The sequence below is a fragment of the Drosophila innubila genome (genome assembly GCF_004354385.1).
Source record: "Drosophila innubila isolate TH190305 chromosome 3L unlocalized genomic scaffold, UK_Dinn_1.0 0_D_3L, whole genome shotgun sequence".
Taxonomy (NCBI): Eukaryota; Metazoa; Arthropoda; class Insecta; order Diptera; family Drosophilidae; genus Drosophila; species Drosophila innubila.
Genome location: NW_022995376.1, coordinates 23,125,251 through 23,144,444, shown reverse-complemented (window position 1 = coordinate 23,144,444; position 19,194 = coordinate 23,125,251). Strand labels below are relative to the sequence as shown.

Genomic DNA, 19,194 nt, shown 5'->3' with positions numbered 1-19,194 from the left:
ATAGGGGGGCGTGGCTTAAATTTGAAACAAACTTGATCTGCGTGGGGTATATAGAAGTGTGTGGGTGAAAGCTTGGTATCTCTATCTCTATAGTCTCTGAGATCGAGGCACTCTCCCGGACGGACAGACAGGCAGGGACATACGGCTATATCGACTCGGCTATTGATGCTGATCAAGAATATATATACTTTATAGGGTCGGAGATGCCTCCTCTTTTCCCTGTTACATACATTCCAACGAACAAAATATACCCTTTTACTTATTTTTTAAGTAACGGGTATAATGAACAAAGAAGATATAATTATACAAACATTAATGTTATTATAAAATTTCAGTGACTATTGCATTTATTTGAAGTAGTCATTATTATATAAGAAATTAATAATAATAAATCACATCAACATTGATTAAATGATTAAATCAAATTCTGTATTTTAAGTCAATTACAACAATTAAACTACTGGGTAGACAGCGTGGCTGGCAATGTGGCACAAATTGTGATGATTGCGAGCCATGCGAATGTAACCATTCTCTCCAAAGGGTGTTCCCCAGGAGTTCTTAACAAGCCAGTAATCCAAACCCTTATGATCTGTGCCGTAACCTACAACCGTCACCGCATGATTGGCTCTCTTATGGCAACGTTTCCGCAAGACTCCGCGTCTGTAATGATGAAAAGGTGATGCATCGACGGCGACGCCAATTGGTCCCTCTGTGGCAACAGCTGCAGCTAGTTCAGATTCTCTGCGTTTCCTTACTTTCTTAATACCCAGGACTGTAGCTCCTACGTTTAACTTGCTGAATCTACAGTGATGCTGTTCAGCTTCATAGGGATACGATTTCGCTGTATCAATTCCACGATTTTTCTTGATATACTTTAAAGCCCATGTTATTAGTCCTCCATTGCAGCCTTTATTTCTTTTCGAGCAATCCACCAAATTCTGTTCAGAGAGATTAATCAGCTCTTTTGTTTTCAAAAAATGTCGACCCTCCAGGGTGGCTACGGCAGCAAAGGCCCAACAGGATCCACATTTACCCTGATCTTTCACTGGTGTAACAGCATTTAATTTTCGCCAATCGACACTTTTCGGAATTTTCAGACTTTTAGGGGGATCATAAATCAAATCTTCCTCATCTTCAGTCATGTTTTGGCTGCTTAGCATTAAGCTTTCGAATTCATTTGGCGACAGATCTGTGAATTGGTTAACGCCCATCTCAAATGTTTCTTTTCCAGCCGCATATTGTTCATTGTGTCTATCAATGATTTCCTTATTAGCATTGAAGGTCCTCCATCGAAGCTCCTCCTCGCTCTCATCCTCGTATATTTTATTGTGGCTGCGCTTATACTCTTCCCACTCCCAGGAAAACGCCTGCACAAATCCGACTAAACACACAAGCGATATAATTCTTTTCATGTTCAAATTTCAACTAAATGCAACTTGAAAATTTACTGCGGCAATATTGTGCCTTATATACTTTTTCTCGATCTGAAAGTAAAACCACAATGAATCAAGCTAATCATGCGGGATTAAAAAAAGAAAAAAAATATTTACAAATATTATAAATAAAGAAAATACAATTAATTAGAAAGAAAAAAATTGTGATTATAAAATTATATATTTCAAAATAATTTATAGTGACTCTTGATTTTATTTAAGGAAATCATTGCTCGCTATAATGCACTCATGATTAAGTCAAAAGATAGGCCAAGTACAATCTCATAATATACTCATTAAATACCGTCACATTTCTTTTTACAGCTTATCGATATGAACAATCTAACCATACTCATTCCACTCATTTCCACTGTCTTATTACATTACTTATTTTTAAACCATTTGCAAATTTGTTTATCTTTTGAAATGAATGGAGTTTTCTAATATATCATTTTTCATATAATGATATTAATTTGTTATTGAATTATCAAGTGTCATTTTGATAATCAAGCGATAGTTTTGTCGCTGTTCTAATGCTCCAAAAATAAAAGATTGTAGAATTGTTGAAAGTTGGTATAGCATTTAAAAAGCAGTTGCGTTTAGTTCCCATTCAGTTAGTCGTTGTCTTTTGCCGAAGAAGTCGTAGCCCGGATCAATTTCAATATCTGAAATATGAGTGCGTAAACCTAACAATTAAAATAAACAAATGAATGCAAACAATAATATTGTCATTATAATTTCAACTTATATTTAGAAGTGAAATCAATAAAAAATACAGTTCAATGCATTTCAAAAAGAAAGTTCCGAAATTCGTTATTAATTTGTTTATTTAAAATATTTCAAACGCCCTACAAAAATGAAAATGTTGCAATATAGTTAACATAATAATAATAATTAAAAATAAATAAATAAATAAGTGATATTATTAATTTCATCAGTTTTTTAAATTAAGATCTTCAGTTTCTTAGTTCTTTACGGAATAAAAGTACTTTAGTACGGAATATATATTTCGCAGATTCGTCAACGCCAAGGCATACAGCATGTTATACGCTTTTACTAACCATTACTGGATTACTTGCGGCTTCAGCTGTGGAATCCACATTTGATCCGGATCTGATTTGCACACTGGTTGTAAATGGGACTAAAATAAATGATCCTAGGGCCTGTAATAGCTGGATACAGTGCATCGATGAGATGCCTGTTAATGGAACCTGCGCCGAGGGACTTTTCTATGACAGAAACAGTGAGGATTGTGTGGCATCGAAGGACGTTGTGTGCATCTCAAGCGATGCATGTGCGGAAATGGCGAATGGCTTTACCGCCGATCCGTACACCTGCAATGGATATTACTATTGCAAGAATGGAACGGGAACACGAGGAGAGTGTAATGCTGGATTGAACTTTAACCCTGGAACTGAGGCATGTATCCGTGACTATCCCTGCAATTTCAAAATGAGTCCCGATAACTACTGCAATATATTGCCTGATGGGGTGTTCATCAAGGATCCCTGGAATTGTAATGGCTGGCAAATGTGCTGGCAGGGTGAGATCGTTAATGGAACCTGTCCCGACAGCTTCTTATTCAGTGGAAGCCTCGGCAAATGTGATTATCCACAGAACGTGGAGTGCACCTTCACGGAGCCGCCACCTCAAACGGCTGAGCCGGATTACTGCCCCAAGGTGGGCAGTTTTGTGTCCGACGATCGCACGTGCAATGGATATTATTATTGCCGGAAAAACACTGAGGGACAAATGGTTCTGGAGCATGGCGTGTGTCCCGATGGACGCTTCTTCAGTGGAGATAATGACGGCGCCTGTGTGCCACGAACTGACGTACGTTGCGAGTATAACCGCTGCGTCAACATGGGTAATTCGACGATACAGCTGGCCAACCTGTCGGATGATGGATGCACGGGATTTGCCATTTGTCAAAATGGTACCACAATTGCCATGGCTGACTGTCCAAATGGCGAGTATTTCAATGAACTGACTCAACTTTGCACCACGCAGGTCATATCGTTTAAAGCCTGCTCCCTATCAACGGAATCTACGACAGAAACGATGATCGATGAGGAAATAACAACGACCACAGCTACGTAAGCAATAAGGGGATTTTGGAAGAGCATTGGGTTTAAAGATTGGTATAACTTCTGTAATAATAAAATTACATGTATAATAAGTCCTTACATTTTTTAATAAATTATCGACAATATTTATTTACAATTATAAGGCTTTACGGCAGACTTTAAAAAAGGTCACAACAGCCATAAAGCAGAGTTCAAGCACTGCTTACAAGTAGTGCACCGTTTGACAACCAGTTGCTTGCTTACCAGTCATTTTAGGCACAGCCAACTGCTAATAGATGGCGCTTAATGTAGTTTGCCCATACGCACGCTACTTAGACGACTCAATCTGCTCCTTTGGCTTGCTCGCGATTTTCGACAATAAAACAACAACTTTTAAAGATCAAATCATTTATGACTCCCAATACAACTAAACAACATACACACAGCAAATGCTCGAGTTTCGGCTGCAAAACTTCCCGTCATAAAAGTATTCATTTTTCTAAAATTTATGACTTCAGAAGTGTCTTGTACACTGAGTGAAAAAGTGTAATGGGTTTTGATTGGTTTTGATGCGTTTTGATTTGTACCACATGATTAGCGTACGACTTGCAAATTTATCAACGTAAAATTTATAATAATTGATTTTAGTGGATAATTGTTTTGGTTCATTAAAACAAACAACAACCACACAGATTTTTCGTCTTGTCAAAAATGTGTTCAAATTTGGTGGCAACCGCTGACTTAAACTGTAATTGAAAAAAATAAAAATATTTTACACATTGATAAAAATCTCTGCATTGTATTATAGATTTTATCGATTTGTTTGCAAGTCAGCTTTTATAACACATTTGATTAATTGAATCCGTTTTGCTCTGTTCTCGAGAGATTGTTTGTTGTGTGTAATTTAAAATTTGTTGGCAGTTAAGCAATTTAAAGCGTGTTATGTTAATTGTGTTGCTATTCTTCATCTAATCCTCGTGGGCATCCAGATCTATTTTCTCAATATTGTCAGCAACGTCATCAGTATCAGTATCGTTATCGATATCATCTGCATCTAGATCCAAATCGTCCACCTCAAAACTATATTCATCATCAATATCTTCGCTAGAGATGAGTTCCACATCTAGATCGCTTTCGTTATCATCGTCACGCTCATTATTTAATCGATTCAGTGTGGATTCTAGCTTATTTGCACGGTCCAACAGCAAACTCAAACGTTTGTCAATATCGCCGAAGACATCGGGTCCCGACTTGGATGTTGTGGCAAGTCCCACATCACCAATTAGCTCTGGTTGCTGGGCATCTTTCGTGGGCAACGACATGTTTAGAATTGTGAAAATATAATTTGTTAAAGTTTGATCTTAATTAGACAAGTAAATTGTACAAGTTGTTAAAGTTGTCTATGAGAGTTTTAAACCTAGGCCTGCTCAGTGTGCCATAGAGAGCAACTCCACAACAACAACGACCTCAGTTGAGCAGCACCCGAGACGATTCTCTGACGAGGCCAATCTCTGGGAGCGATCGACGCATGGCGGCATTTTTAGTGAGCGCGCGAGCGGCAAACGGTAAACAACAGCTGCTGCCAACGCAAGGCAAACAAAAAATAAAAGATACTAAAATTAAGAAAACATTGCAACAACGACCTGGAAGACGTCAACCAAGTGCTGCATTAACAGCAAGCGCAGAGCAGAAAGGCAAACCAAATGTATCTGACGGATGCGCGAATCTTCAGTGTGACAAATTAAATAATTACGCAAGTGAGTGGAGTGAAAAGTGCCAGATACTCGTTGTATGCATTGATTAATGTCGTCTAAGTAATTACTGATAATAAATAAAATTGTAGAGAAAATACTAGATAATTGTTATCAGTGATATTATCTACCTGAAGTTTCTTCTGTGAATCACACTCTATAAGTAAATACAAAAAGTAAACAGAGAAATGAGTGTGTTTTGTGTGTCTTCTGTAGGCCAAACACTGGGCCAAGTTAGCATTTAACTTTTCGAGTTGATGTTGCTGTTTCTGTTCATCTTTATTAACTTTAGTTCATATTGTTTCTCTCTCCCATGAGTCTGTGTGTATTTACAGCTGTTCGAAGAAGAAACCAGTTTTCCCACAAGCTTGTTTAGATGTATTTCTAACGTTATTTGCTTTTTTCGGGCGCACACAGCAAAGCTAAAAAGTCAAATGTGAATATAAGCAAATTAGCTCATATGTATGTGTGTGCAATGTGTATATATTAAGTTTATATGTATTTGGCAACTTGCAACATGTGCTTTTTTCACTTGCAACGAAACTGAAAGTGTGTGAAGTTTTGTTTTGAGCTTATGTTGAATATGTTGCATAAGAAGCCAAAGTTATAAATAGTAAATAAAAAGAATAATTTGTAAAAATTAGTGTATATTATTAGTTAATTACTTTGCATAAATGAAGTTAAACCGTCGCATAAATAAGTAAACATAAAATAAATGCAAGCAACTACGTTGACAAGCAGTACTAGTAAGCAGTTTTAAAGTTTTTTACACAAGCAGTATGTTCAATGTAAGCAGTGCGCTGCTTGGCCGTTATTTTAGTGTAAACAAATTAATGACTTTGAAAGTAAAATAAGAATTTAAGTATTTATTTAAATAAAAATGAACTTTAGGTATTTTTTGAGTGATAGTAAATAAGGAACTCGTTGGCTTAGCCTACTTTAGTGTTAACTTTATTCAGTTGTTTTGTGTTTTTTGTTTCCTTATCGCACCAAAGTACAAAAGTTTTCATAGAGATAATACTACAAACTAGAGAGCTATAAACTAAAAGCTGAATGCAGAGAATGCAGCTAGGGCAATAATTAGTAATCCTCATCGCAGAAGCAGCCATCCCGTGAGTTCTCCACAATCCAATCGAGATACTTGGTGACTCTGGTATAGACACCGGGATAATTTGGCCGCGCACATCCGTTCCCCCAGGAGACGATGCCAATTTGCTCGAAGCGTTTGTCATCGGGACGCAGACGGACGAGGGGACCACCAGAGTCACCCTGACAGCTGTCACGCCCACCAACACCGGGATAGCCAGAGCACATCATATTCTTGGTGATCATTTTTTGTGTATAATTCGTTTGGGCCACACACTCATCGTTATCCAGCACTGGTACCTCCACCTCCTGCAACAGGCACGAGGGTTTGCCATCCTCCTTGAGCGTGCCCCAGCCGGTGGCAATGGCACGAGTGCCCACAAACAAATCATTACGCTGCTCCACACGGGGCAGACAAATGGGTCTGATGAAGCTGGTGATCGGCACGCGATCATTGAGACGCAGCAACGCAATGTCATTGTCAAAGTTGGAGAAACTGAACTTCTGGCTGAAGGCGCGCAGCACAAATCGCGTCTCGGGACGCTCCTTGTCATTGCAACGATCGTGCTCGCCAAAGGTCACCTTGATCATGAACCACATGAAGCCCTTGACGCAGTGCGCCGCCGTCAGCACGTAGCGATCGTTGATCAGCGTACCGCCGCAGTAGAAGCGATTGAAGTAGCTCAGTCTGGCCATCCAGGGATACTCGCTGACGCCAGTCGTGGTGCCCCCCACGATTCTCGACTCATCGTTGCGCTCCCCACATCTGCAAAAACGTTGAAATGCGGATGAGTACTCAGTTGGAAGTGGACTTGAGTAAATAAATGATTATCATCCACTTTGCCGGGCATGAAAAGCATCTCTCAATCTGTTTTATATGAAAACTCATTTTCTAAACAAAATTATACAGTTCATTTAGGCTAACGAAAACAGAAATAAGAGCTTTCTACACTGATAAAAAGAGTTCATTTTAATATTTATAATAAATATCTTGATTTAATTAATTTAAATATAGAAATAAACGCATTTAAGTTAAGAAGCATGTATTTTATCTGTACATGGCTAAAGTTCTGGAGGAATGACAACTAAAAAATAAGCTTTGAAAGCAACTTAGAGCTTATATAATGAGAATTTTATGTGTATCTTTATTGTCAAGCTTGTGTTAATCTCATAGCTCTATTAATAGTCGATTTTTTTATATTGATATATTTTTTTATTTGTTTATCTATCTTGCGTCTTGTCTAAGGAGCTTTTAGAGCACACCAATTTTTTAGAAATTATACAAAAACAATGAAGCTGATTACTTAAAAGTGAAATAGTTAATTATACTTTACAGCTGTAAAATTATTTCTAAAAGCACATTAAAGCTTGCAGTTTTCTGATGACCTAAAGCTGAACTATTTATCAAGTTTTAAAGCTACTACAAAACAAAACACAGTTACAAAATTAGCTTTACGGTAACATAAACCATAATATTTCATAGTACATAATACAAAATAAAGACAGCTACTAAATGAGCATTTAAAGCTCATTAAAGCTCTTATATTGCAGATAACATTAATGCTCTGGATGTTAAAAGCTAAATCAGTTGTCTAAGATGTCAATACAGTTCTCTAAAGTCTAGTTTATAAACAATCAATAAGAAACTGCGTCGATTGGTTCAGAGTTCAATAACCTAAAAGAGATTAACAATCCTCATTAATATTGTCATAAAGAAAGTGTCAAAGTGTTTTATGAGCACGCCTAAACGCTTTGCAGATTTTCCATCAAGTTTATGTTAATGTCGTTACATTAAACTGGTTTTTAATTGCCAAATATACAAAGCAGATGCATTCAAAAATCTTTTAAAAAGAGAGAAAGATAGGGGAAGAGAGGGAGAAGGAGAAGGAAAGAGCCGGTTTGCCAAATGGAAACACTACAAAGTTCTTAATATATAATATATTTTTATTTATACTTCGATATGCAGAGGAGGGCTTTCTGTTTGATTTTGTTGTTATTATTGTTGTTGTTGTTTAATCAAGTCATTGCCCCAAAAAATGGTGGACAAGTCGAGGGCGACAACGGCTTCCCGAAAAGCAGAGACAGAGACAAAGGCATGCAGAGAAATGAATGCGACCCAATTCAGAGAATGTCGCGTTTCCCTGGCAGAGAAATGACGCATTGAGTCGAGCTCAAAGCTACACCTTATAGGTGCGAGTATACCCTATAAAGCATATGTTTATGTGGGCAGAACTCACACACAGATACAAATACATTTACAGACACAAATACAGATACATTAAAAGTTATCAAATCATATGCAAATCAGTTTAAACTCATTTCAAATGCAAAAAAAAAGTAAAAATAAAAAGCATAAAATAAGAAAGGCAAGAAATAAAACCAGTTGTATGCTTTTCAAATAAAAGTCTAAAGAATTGGTTTAAGACTGAGTTTAAATTTATCCACAAAATAATTTTTGTTTGAAATCAAAATAATGAACTTAAATATTCATTTTAACTGAAAAATTGATAATGAAATGATATTAAAACTATTTGGAAAAAATTATTATACCACAAATTTATTTCTTTACCCAATCTCAGTTTGATTTAGAATTTTAATTTTCAAGTTGCCTTATAAAATGAAACTCACAATAACATTTTATGGTTAGCTGGACAATCTGATTAGTTTGCTTGGAATGCGTTCGAAAAAGAAAAGTGAAAATCTGTTGCTGAAAAATAGCCCTGACCTAACCTAATTCGTATCTTGAAAATCTCTTGTGATCAACGCATCGATTCATCAAAATTCCAAAGTAACAAATGCCGACAAAGGCATTCTTTTCCAAACTGCCTGAAATGGATGCTTAGCCAAACAGTTTTCCTGTCTCTCTTGTCTCCCAGGGCCTAAACAATTCCCCATGGGCAACTCGAACTGCCAATGGGCAAGCAATGCAATTTGTAGAAGGCATCTTAGGAATGCTTTTCAAATGCGCATCTCAAGATTGCAGAACTGAGAACTGCAACTGAGTAGCGAGACCTAAAGTTGATCAGTGTGTCTGATTCTGTTCTCAAGGAAAAAAGGAAATAAATACTTTAGCTAGGTGATTTATGTATGAAGCCTGAAATTGATAGTTTGCAAGCCATAAATGCGAGAATAATTGAAGAAGGCTGTAAATTAAAATTGGGTAACTAATTACAGAATGCTTAAGAAAACAGTTAGATACTTTCTTAAACTATCTTTAGACTTTTAAAACTGAAAGATATTAAGCTAAAGAAAAATTTAAATAATACTGACAGATTGCATATTGTATACATCTAAGTATACAGGTGTGATTCAGAAATCTCTACAGTTTTGAAGAATATTGCTTTTGAAAACAACAGTTCGAAATGTCGGCGTTCCATAAATTTCAGAGATTTAGTTTTTTCGAACATATTTTCAGTTTCAACAAAATTTTTAGGTTTATTCATATTTTTTTATAATTAGCAAAATCAGAAAAAATATATTTTATGCATTTTTATTCAATTTAAGAAATAATTTAATTCGATTCAATAAATATTACATTTTGTCAACTCACTTAACAATTTGTTAGACATTTAAAAGCAATACTTGAGAGATTTATAGAACACCGCTGATAGAACTGAAAGCCAAATAAGCAGCTAAAATTCTAATGAGTTTTTATTGTGGGTACTATGATTATTATTTTATTTATTTTCTTAATTAAATTTAATAGTTGATTCAAATTTTCTAACAATTTAATTCTTGTCTTTCAATGCAACAAGTTAATTACTTGATTACATCTTTCTGTTGAGTGGGCCAAAAAGATTGTGAAGCCAATTCATCTCACACATCACGCACAAATGTATCTGTATCTTTAACTGTAATGTGTGATTTGTATGCCATGACAATAAACGCCGAATGAATTGTGGATAACTTGGCTGACTGGAAATTGACTGTCATGGCCATGACAGCTTTTTTGTATATACTCTCCCGCCACTTCCCCCTCTTTTTACCCTCTCTCCTCCCTCTTCTCTTTCTTAAACGTTGTCGTTGCTCACCTGCAAGAACATGTCGCTGTTTGTTCTTGAGCCGGCGGCGAATTATTGCGATTAAAGACGCCAAACCAATTCTTGATCGGATTTTGCCGGAATACAGGTTTATTGGCTGTGACATCCACAGCACTCGAATTGCCAGCAGAGGCTCCAGCTCCCTGACCAACTCCACTTCCAGTTCCAAGTCCAAGACGCAGCTTCTTGGGCTGATGTTGGTTGCCATAAGCCTGATATTTGCCAGGTATGGAGGATGTTGTTGTTGTTCTTGTTGTTGCTGTTGTTGCTCTTGTTGTTGCTGTTGAGGCGGCGACAATGCAGGAAATGATGGCCAACGCTAATGGCCAATGATGTAAGTGGAGCAGCAGCATCTTCTTCTTCTTCTACTGGTTTTCGCTACAGAACTTGTTGTTGTCTTTATGCAATTTTGTATAATAATGCAATGATAGGTTAATGAGCAAGGAAACACGTTAACTAAATGCGTTAAGTGCGTACCGTTAACTTAGACAAGGCAAAGATTTTCTTTAGATTTCTTGAGATTTTTCGTGAAATTCAGTTTCAGGTTTTCCCCGTTCGTTCAGCATTAATTATGTTAATCACATGCATCGATCTACTTTTTTATGTTTATGTTTTTTTCTTATATTTTGTTTTATTTTATTTTTTTTGTAGTATTTTTTCTCACTCGTTTAGCACATAATTCAAACTGTCAACAAGTCGCGCCCAGACATAGCCAGATTTTCGTTGCTTTCTTTAGTCTCTCTTCATTCTTGCTGTTTCCCTTTGTCACCTCTTTCTTTTCTTGTTGTTTGTCTCGTTGATTTTATTTCGACCGCACACGCGAAACTCTGCAAACCGACTGATACCAACAAACGGGCCGACGATCTTCTGGCCAAGACAAAGTTGCGCATGCGCATGCGACGCCAGCAGCGACAGCGACTGCGACTGCGACGCGACGTCAGCGTTGAGGCAGACGTCAAAGTCAACGGCAACGTCAACTGGCAAACAACAGACAGAGACCAAGTCGCATTTTTGTTAGCCCGTTGCGTTCCCAATATGCTAATGTGACAGTTTGCCATGGTGTATCAATGCGGTGGTTCCTCCCAGTGAGAATACTTCTCCCCTGTCTCTCTCCCTCTCTCTCAGTCTCTCTCTCCCTCTCTAGACAGCCCTCAGCGTTTGTTTATTATGCTTGAAACGTCAATACACCGTGAGAATTTAAATGATGGTTAAATATGTCTATAGATTTTGATGATAACCTGTTTAATGGCCATTTCCTGAGGCGTCTACTTTTTCTTCTTCTTCGCCGCAGTATCTGCACATTAAGAATAATGTAAATTATTTAAGGAAGCCGCTTGTTATGTTGTAATTGTTGTTTTACTTGGATTTAATCATTCTTAATTGATTTTCCAGTATGAGCAATCAATTACTTTTATAATAAATAATAAATGTTATACAATAATTGTACAAAATTTAAGTATTCAAGTTTTAATCAGATGATATTTAATATTCATAGTCTAAATATTAAAACCCATTAAAGATATTGTAAATTTTCATTAAAATTATTTTTAAATGATCAATACTTAATTATTATATTCCAAATATAAATATTAATTTTGTAATATATATTATTTATTTAATGAATAGACTTCTGTGATTATTATTAATTTTGTTATGTATTTTTTTCGTTTAAATATTTGCGATTTGAAAAAACGTTATTAAAGTATTATACATATTAACTTTAAATTTATTTTTATTTTTATATTGGTGCTTATACATATTTCTCTTTTTGTATCATTTTACTTCGAATAATATTTTTGGAATTTTTAAAATTATTCCCTTGATTTGAGAACGACAAATTTACAGAAGATGTGGATTGTTAATGATAAAATGTAGTAAATAATTTCCTTGCAGTGTAATACCAAATTAATTACGTAATTATAATACATACCAAAAAAAAAATAATAATAATTGCTGTAAAATTGTAATTAACGAAAGTATATTGTTCTTTTTATTTTTAATTTCCTCATTCCCACATGGGACATAGGGCATCAAGTAGTATATTATCATATATGTATGTTAATATACATATTATTAAGATATAACAATTTGAGTATAATAATAAATAAGTAGTTAGCATTAATGGGACTGCATTGTTGGTCAGATTTGTGGATTTAACCGCTGTCACCATAACAATGACATGCCTTTATGAACTCGTTAACCTCTGTCACCATGCTGCAAATACTCGTACTCGTACTCGGACTCGTACTCTTACTCGATACTCGGCATGAGGGCCACACCATGTGGTACTCGCGTTTTACTCCTCATTTCTGGCTTTTATGTTTTCCGACACTTTTCACTTGCATGCCAAAGGCCCAAAGGCACAAAAGAGACAGAAAAACAAACAGAGAAAATTTTTCGCATTTTCATGTTCATTTGCCGTTGCATTTATTTTCCATCTGTTGTTTCTTTTTTTAAAGACATGAATTAACAAAAATTTGAACGGGATAATTTAACTTTTCGCTGTCATTCGGTGCAACCAAATTGCCCAGGGGAAGGATTTTCAGGTGAAAAGGGGGGATTATAGGGTGACAGTTGTGATATTAAATAAAAATCACCATTCAATGTTGCAGATAGACTTTATAGGCCGTTACAGCCAGGCCATTTCCAATTAACAAGTAATACGAGTTGGGATTACAAAAGAAAAGTCCCTCTTAATTACGTGTCAAATTAAGTAATTCTCCAACGAAACTGCAGAGTATAAATGACAAAACAAACAGTTTTGAGTATGTTGTACGAACGTGGCAAGAGTATTGTCCAAATGAATTCAACTGTTGAATAATAATAGATATCTAATTATAGAGGCATTAAATAATAGTAAGTACATTCAATATGTAGATTCGGTTTCCAATTTTGACCTTACAGTCTTTTTGAAAATTTAAATATTAATAGATTTCATATGTAACTCTGAATTTAATACCGTTTTTGAAATGCTTTAAATTGTCTTTACTGTGTGTTAACACTTGTCTGAAATTGCTATATCTATAGCTGAATTTCTAAATAATTTGTTATGACTTCTGTCGACTATTTTGATGAATCAGAAACAGTTTCCATTTCAGATATTAAAAATCATAAAAAATCGGCTAGGATCAGTAGTATAAAAATCAATGAGATTTTTAAAATATGTAGATTAGACCGATAAAATGAAAGCTTATCTCCTATATGATTTATGGGTTGTTTTCTAATTCCAAACATTCTTGTTGAAGACTGCTAGGTATAAGTTAATAGAAAACAAGTGGGGAAAGGCTATAGTCGAGATCTCGACCCGTTACTTATTACATTATTTTTTTTATTATTTATTTATTTATGCACGACTAAAAGCAGTCGGCAAAGATAAAATTACCAAGTATACAAATTAAGTTAAGGATTACAAATACAAATAAAATTAAATATAAATTATGAACTGTAAAGAAAAAAAAAGTACTTTATAGAAAAATTACTTGTATCACCATAACTGCTGTTCTACTTGTCTGATCATAATGAGATTCAGTAAAATAATAAATAATAATATATAACAGTAATTAACATAAAAAACGTAAAATCTTAAAAACTGTGGGTGTGGAGGTTTTTCGCGATTTGCGGGGACGTAGGGGGGCGTGAATTAAATTTGAAACAAACTTTATCTGCGTGATATATAGAAATCTGTGTGTTAAATTTGGTTACTATACCTCTTATAGTCTCTGAGTCTAGTCTAGTCTCTGAGATCCTTGTGTTCAGACAGTCGGACGGACGGTTTTTCGCGATATTCGGAACTGGAAGGGGCCGCAAAAAATTTAAAACAAACTTGACCCGCTCCAACGACTTTGGGATCTGCGTGTAAAAGTTTGGCATCTCTATCTTTTATAGTCTCTGAGATCTAGGCGCTCACACGGACGGACAGACATATGGACGGACAGACGGATATTGCTATTTTGACTTGGCTGTCGATGCTGATCAAGAATATATATACATACACTCCAACGAACACAATATACCCTTTTACTTATTTTTTAAGCAACGGATATATTTATCTCTAATAGGATGCTTGAATACTTTAAAATATACATACAAAATTTTGATCTATGTAGCTATACTATGTATTTATAGATAATTATCTTTATAGATAAATAGATAAATTAAATTCATTTTTAATTCCTATATTTAATTTTTTAAATTCTTGTTAGAGACTCGTAAGAATCAGCGATTGAAAAGAAAAAGCCAGTAGCTTCTGTTATTCTAATTCTTAATTAGCTATTTATTTTTTCTGAAAAATATAGTATTATTATGATAAAAATTAATTCATTTATTTTTTTTTTTGGATTTCAAACATAATTCTTTAATTTAATTTTATTTTAAAAGTTTTTTAATGTTATTTAAATGACGTTAAATAATGATTTATAATTGATGTGAAGATTTAAAATACTAATTGATAGGAATTTAACAGAGGTGACTTTCTGTATATACTATAAGTACATATAATTTCGTATCACATTGTTACTATATATCCATTAAATGTATGCATACCCTACCTAAGTAGGCGCCTCAAGTCTGTTGCATGCCTCATTGTCCCCCTCAAAAGCCTTCGTCTTTGTATATTGACTGACGCACTTACCACTTGCCAATCCTCATATTGCACTTACCAAGATACATTTGTATCTTAAGATACATCTGCAGCTGCAGCTTGCCTATAAAGTCAAGAATGCATGTTAGAAATTTAAGAAAAACCGTTTGGCGCACCCAACAAATTTCCCTTATTAATGCAGCACATGCAAATTTGCGCCCACTTCTTTGGCAGATTGAACAGCGAATGAGCATAAGAAGAGGAGAAGGAGGAGAAGGAGGACACAGAGAAGCAAGAAGAAGTTGGTAATTGCTAACTGTGCCAATTGGAAGACGCAGGAGTGCATAAAGCGAATCTCAACATGAGCCCAATGGCAACGGCATCCATTGCATAACCGAGAACAAGAGGAAGAAAAAGATCCAAGAACATTATTCACCATGAGTGGAGGCGCCTTTCTGGAGTCAACGAGCGTGGCGGCACGACACAAGACTGATAAGCAGCGACGCAGCGCAGCGAGCGGCAGCGTGGCAGCGGGAATTCATGGAAGGGGACGCAGCAGCATTGGAAGTGTCAGCGCTGTGCTCTATAAATCATTTCGCGAACGTTTCATGAGCAGCGCCAGCGCCATTGGCAGCGGCAGAGGCAGCGGCAGAGGCAGCGGCAGCGACGCCGGCGGCAACTATCGTGTGCTGCGACAGCGCGATGCAGAGACTGGAATTGTGGATAATGAGTTGAGTTCAAATGAAAGTTCATCAGACGATGAGTTGAGTCAGCTGAGCAGCAGCAGCGTCGAGGATCTGTTTGCCAACGAGAAAGAGCGACGAAATTGGCGACAAAAGAGACCAGAGCGCAGGAGAAGAGCAACAGGAACGAGACGAAAGGTGAGTGCACAGACTTTCCATTTCACTCTCACATTATAGATCCACTTGTATTTAAGTATTCCAATCAGTTCTCATTCCAATCGGTTCATCAATTGCTACCGTTAAGCGCGTGACTTGTCGGAACTTGTCTGCGTCTCGTTCGTACACGTTATTTATTTATTACGCGAGTTTGGCTCAAACCGCACGAGCTTGGACTTAATTGCGGTTTACGTACTTGCTGCTGATTTAATTTACTTTCGTTCGTTCGTTGCCTCTGATAATTGGCATTAATATTTATCCATTGTTTTTATTAGATAATTGCTAAACAATTTATGCTAATGCTTTCGGCCAATTTCAATTTAAAATCTGGCACAGTTTTCATGTGCCCCGTCATGTTTACGCTCTGTTTCAATTATTTCTGTTTAACAGATTTCACCTAAATTAACGATAAAGGGAGAGAGGGAGAAAGGGAGCATGTGAGAGATATTTTAATTATAATCGTACAAATTTCAATTGCTTAAAATGGGTTGTTGTATGAGGTCAGTTTTTGTGATAACCGCATTTCGAGTTCATTAAGGTATTTTATTTACAACTCTCCACAAATATTTTATATCAATAGATATTGCTTAGCACTTGCTATTTATATTATTATTTATTTGAACAACTGAACTCAATTTTACTGAATACAAATTATATACATTGTAATTGATGTAAATAAAATAAAATTATTCAATTATAAATATTTTGCGCTTAAGTAACTTATTTACTATCCACAATTTACTTTTATAAATTGCTTAGTGTCAAATTTACATTTAATCAATTTTCATTAGCACTCAGCCCACTGTGCTGTGCAAATCCGCTCAGCTGTTTGCAAAGCTATCAACTTGTTTACAAACAAACAAGTAGCAAAGTAAAAAGCTTCAGCACGTGTAGCTCTTTAACAGCTGACAGCTCGCTCTAACACTCGCACACTCTCTCACTCATGCACTCACTCTCTCGCTGGGTTACTGCCTCGCTCTTGAGCGCTTTGCGAAAGCTTCCACTGTGAGTCTCTGTTTACGACGCCGTTGGCAATGGCCATGGGCAATGTGAAATGTGAACTGGCTGCTGTGGTCGGCAAACGTTTGTCTAAAATCTCGACCAAGTCTATTTTTTGTATAGGTCATTTCGTGCTCCAATGGGCTTTAAAATGTGCGCTCCTTAAAGTTGAGCGAGATACCGCGAATTTTGATTATACTTTCGGTGTGTGTGTTTGTTTGTCCTTTGGAGTTGTCGTTTATGGCTGATGCTGCTGCTTGGTTAGTTTTATATTTATTTTTATATATCCAGCTACTGTTGGCTTTTCTATTTGGTTGTTGTTGTTACGTGTATGTTTGTTGTTCTCTTCGCTGCTTTGCAACGCTCGACTGCACACGCTCAACTGTGCGGCAACGGCATTCATCCTTTCTGCTCTCTGCTTCTTCTTCATCGCTATTTTTTGGCCGTATTTTCGTTGTTGCTCTGCTGCGGTTGTTGTGGGAATTATTTAACTAGTCGCATTCATTCCACACACATACACAGCTGTGTGAGGGAGAAGGGAGATGGGGCGCATATAGCTATAGTCGGCGCATTCTTTGTTATGTCGGAAGTAGTTCTCCTTTTGTCGCTGTGCGCTCAGTTTGCAAAATGTTAAAAATAAATGGCCAAAATTGTGCGCCATCGTGTCGCCGCAATTGCAATCAACAGACCCAGATCTATGACTGGAACTTGGCTACAATTCGGGATTCTGCATTACTTACTTCTTTCATTCTGCCTGCGCCTATCGAATAACCCAGTTATGTTTGCAGTTTCTACCTCAGCATCCACATTATCCACATTATCTACATTATCCACAGTCTGAGTCGCCGCCCACATGTGCTGCCTTCCATCTCTTCTCTTCTCTTCTCTTCTCTTCTCTTCTCTTCTCTTCTCCTCTCGACGTCCTTCTGATCCTATATACATACATACTAGATGTGCAAGTTTTCAATGATTTATGCATGATACTTAATGCCTTCTTAATTACATTTTATGTAACCCTCCCCAACCCCATTGTGTTGCAAAGCAGCGCCAAGTCGAAAAAAATGTCTGTTGAACTGTGGAAAACAGTTCGAATTTTTCGAATAAACTGTAAGCATAAAGCTAGAGACTTGTAATTTTGCATGTACCTTAGTTAGACTAAAATATAATTAAATTTTTTTTACTAAACGTGGATCCTTCTAACTCCCCACTCGACTATTTCTAAAATTTAAATTAAAAACTATAGGCTTGAACACTTTCAAGGAATTTGCTTCGATTAAAGTGGGATTAATAAATTTTTTTTGCGTTTAATTGGACCTTGTCTTAACCTCTCGTTCTCACACTTTTGGAAATATCCTTTTTTTTTTAAATAATCTTTAAATTCAAATCCACTTAAAGCCACACTTAAAATTTTGCATACTAAATACTAGAGTATGTAGATTTTCTAGTTATATATATTTTTTTATTAATGCAACTTGTCTTCACCCCCTTTCCATCTGATTTTAGACAAAGTCGTACTTTTTTTTTTATCATAAATGCACTTTTGATTCGTTTTTTTTTAATAATTTGCAAAGGTTGGAAAATGTTATATATACATCTAAATCCAAATTTTAATGGTACACAGAACTTAAACAAATTTTCAAGATACTGAACAACAACAAATTTGAATTTGTGTCAAAATTTTTGACTTTTTTCCCATAGTGAGTTGGAGCGCTTTCAACACACAAATCATATTCAAAAGGAGCAGCCAAAAATAAAAAGCAAGGAAAATAACAAAATACGCAAAATTTGGTATCAGCTGCGTTGATGGGCGGTTGGCACAACAGGGAAGGCGAAAGGGAGGGAGCGAGATAGAGAATCATGGACAACGCTTTCACTTGTACTTTCACTGCATGCCTCCATGTGGCATGCTACGTGCTGGGGATGTAATAAAAGTTCTGTTACCACCTCAGTTTCGACTTGAATTTCGTATCTGTTTTTGGAACTCGCCTGGGGACATTCTAGGCGCGGGAGGGGGTGGAGAGCGGCAACTGACAAAAAACTATACTCTCCCCTTTCCCCCTTAGTCAATGAATGCATTGCAGTTCATTGAAATGTCCGACCAGCACAATACAATTACAAATTTATGACTCATCTGTGTGTGTGTGTGTGCGTGTGTGTGTGTGCGTGTGTGTGTGCGTGCGTGTGTGTGTGTGCGTCAGCTGCGATTTCAAGGGAATTCCAGAGAAGAACATCGGATTTGACACTGATAGCCCTAGCTGGGTGTCGAAAACAAGGTTAAAGCTCAGTTACGTGATAGTTATCTAAAACAACTTGATGTTTACATGCTATTGTAATTTGTCAC

General features: G+C 36.3%; 4 protein-coding genes across 4 annotated transcripts in view; 2 read left to right on the top strand and 2 right to left on the bottom strand.

The window, feature by feature from the left end:
- Positions 1–407: 407 nt before the first annotated feature.
- On the bottom strand, positions 408–1,448 carry LOC117787455 (cathepsin L-like). The gene has a single exon (XM_034625993.1). The coding sequence runs from the start codon at positions 1,410–1,412 to the stop codon at positions 453–455; it is 960 nt and encodes a 319-aa protein (XP_034481884.1). The 5' UTR covers positions 1,413–1,448; the 3' UTR covers positions 408–452.
- A 626-nt stretch (positions 1,449–2,074) lies between these two features.
- LOC117787979 (peritrophin-48-like) lies at positions 2,075–3,656 on the top strand. The gene is made up of 2 exons (XM_034626624.1): positions 2,075–2,109; positions 2,449–3,656. Exons 1-2 carry the CDS (start codon positions 2,106–2,108, stop codon positions 3,531–3,533), a joined length of 1,089 nt encoding a protein of 362 aa, XP_034482515.1. The 5' UTR covers positions 2,075–2,105; the 3' UTR covers positions 3,534–3,656.
- A 1,367-nt stretch (positions 3,657–5,023) lies between these two features.
- The window catches only part of LOC117786305 (venom dipeptidyl peptidase 4), an 85,983-nt gene continuing 71,812 nt past the window's right edge, over positions 5,024–19,194 (top strand). Inside the window, exons 1-2 of the mRNA XM_034624490.1 lie at positions 5,024–5,256; positions 15,190–15,836. Coding sequence (XP_034480381.1) covers positions 15,393–15,836 — 444 coding nt within the window. The 5' untranslated portion in view covers positions 5,024–5,256; positions 15,190–15,392. The remainder of the gene's footprint in view (positions 5,257–15,189; positions 15,837–19,194) is intronic.
- LOC117786309 (venom protease) lies at positions 6,180–11,224 on the bottom strand. The gene is made up of 2 exons (XM_034624496.1): positions 10,368–11,224; positions 6,180–7,102 (listed from the first exon to the last, which is right to left on the bottom strand). Exons 1-2 carry the CDS (start codon positions 10,727–10,729, stop codon positions 6,331–6,333), a joined length of 1,134 nt encoding a protein of 377 aa, XP_034480387.1. The 5' UTR covers positions 10,730–11,224; the 3' UTR covers positions 6,180–6,330.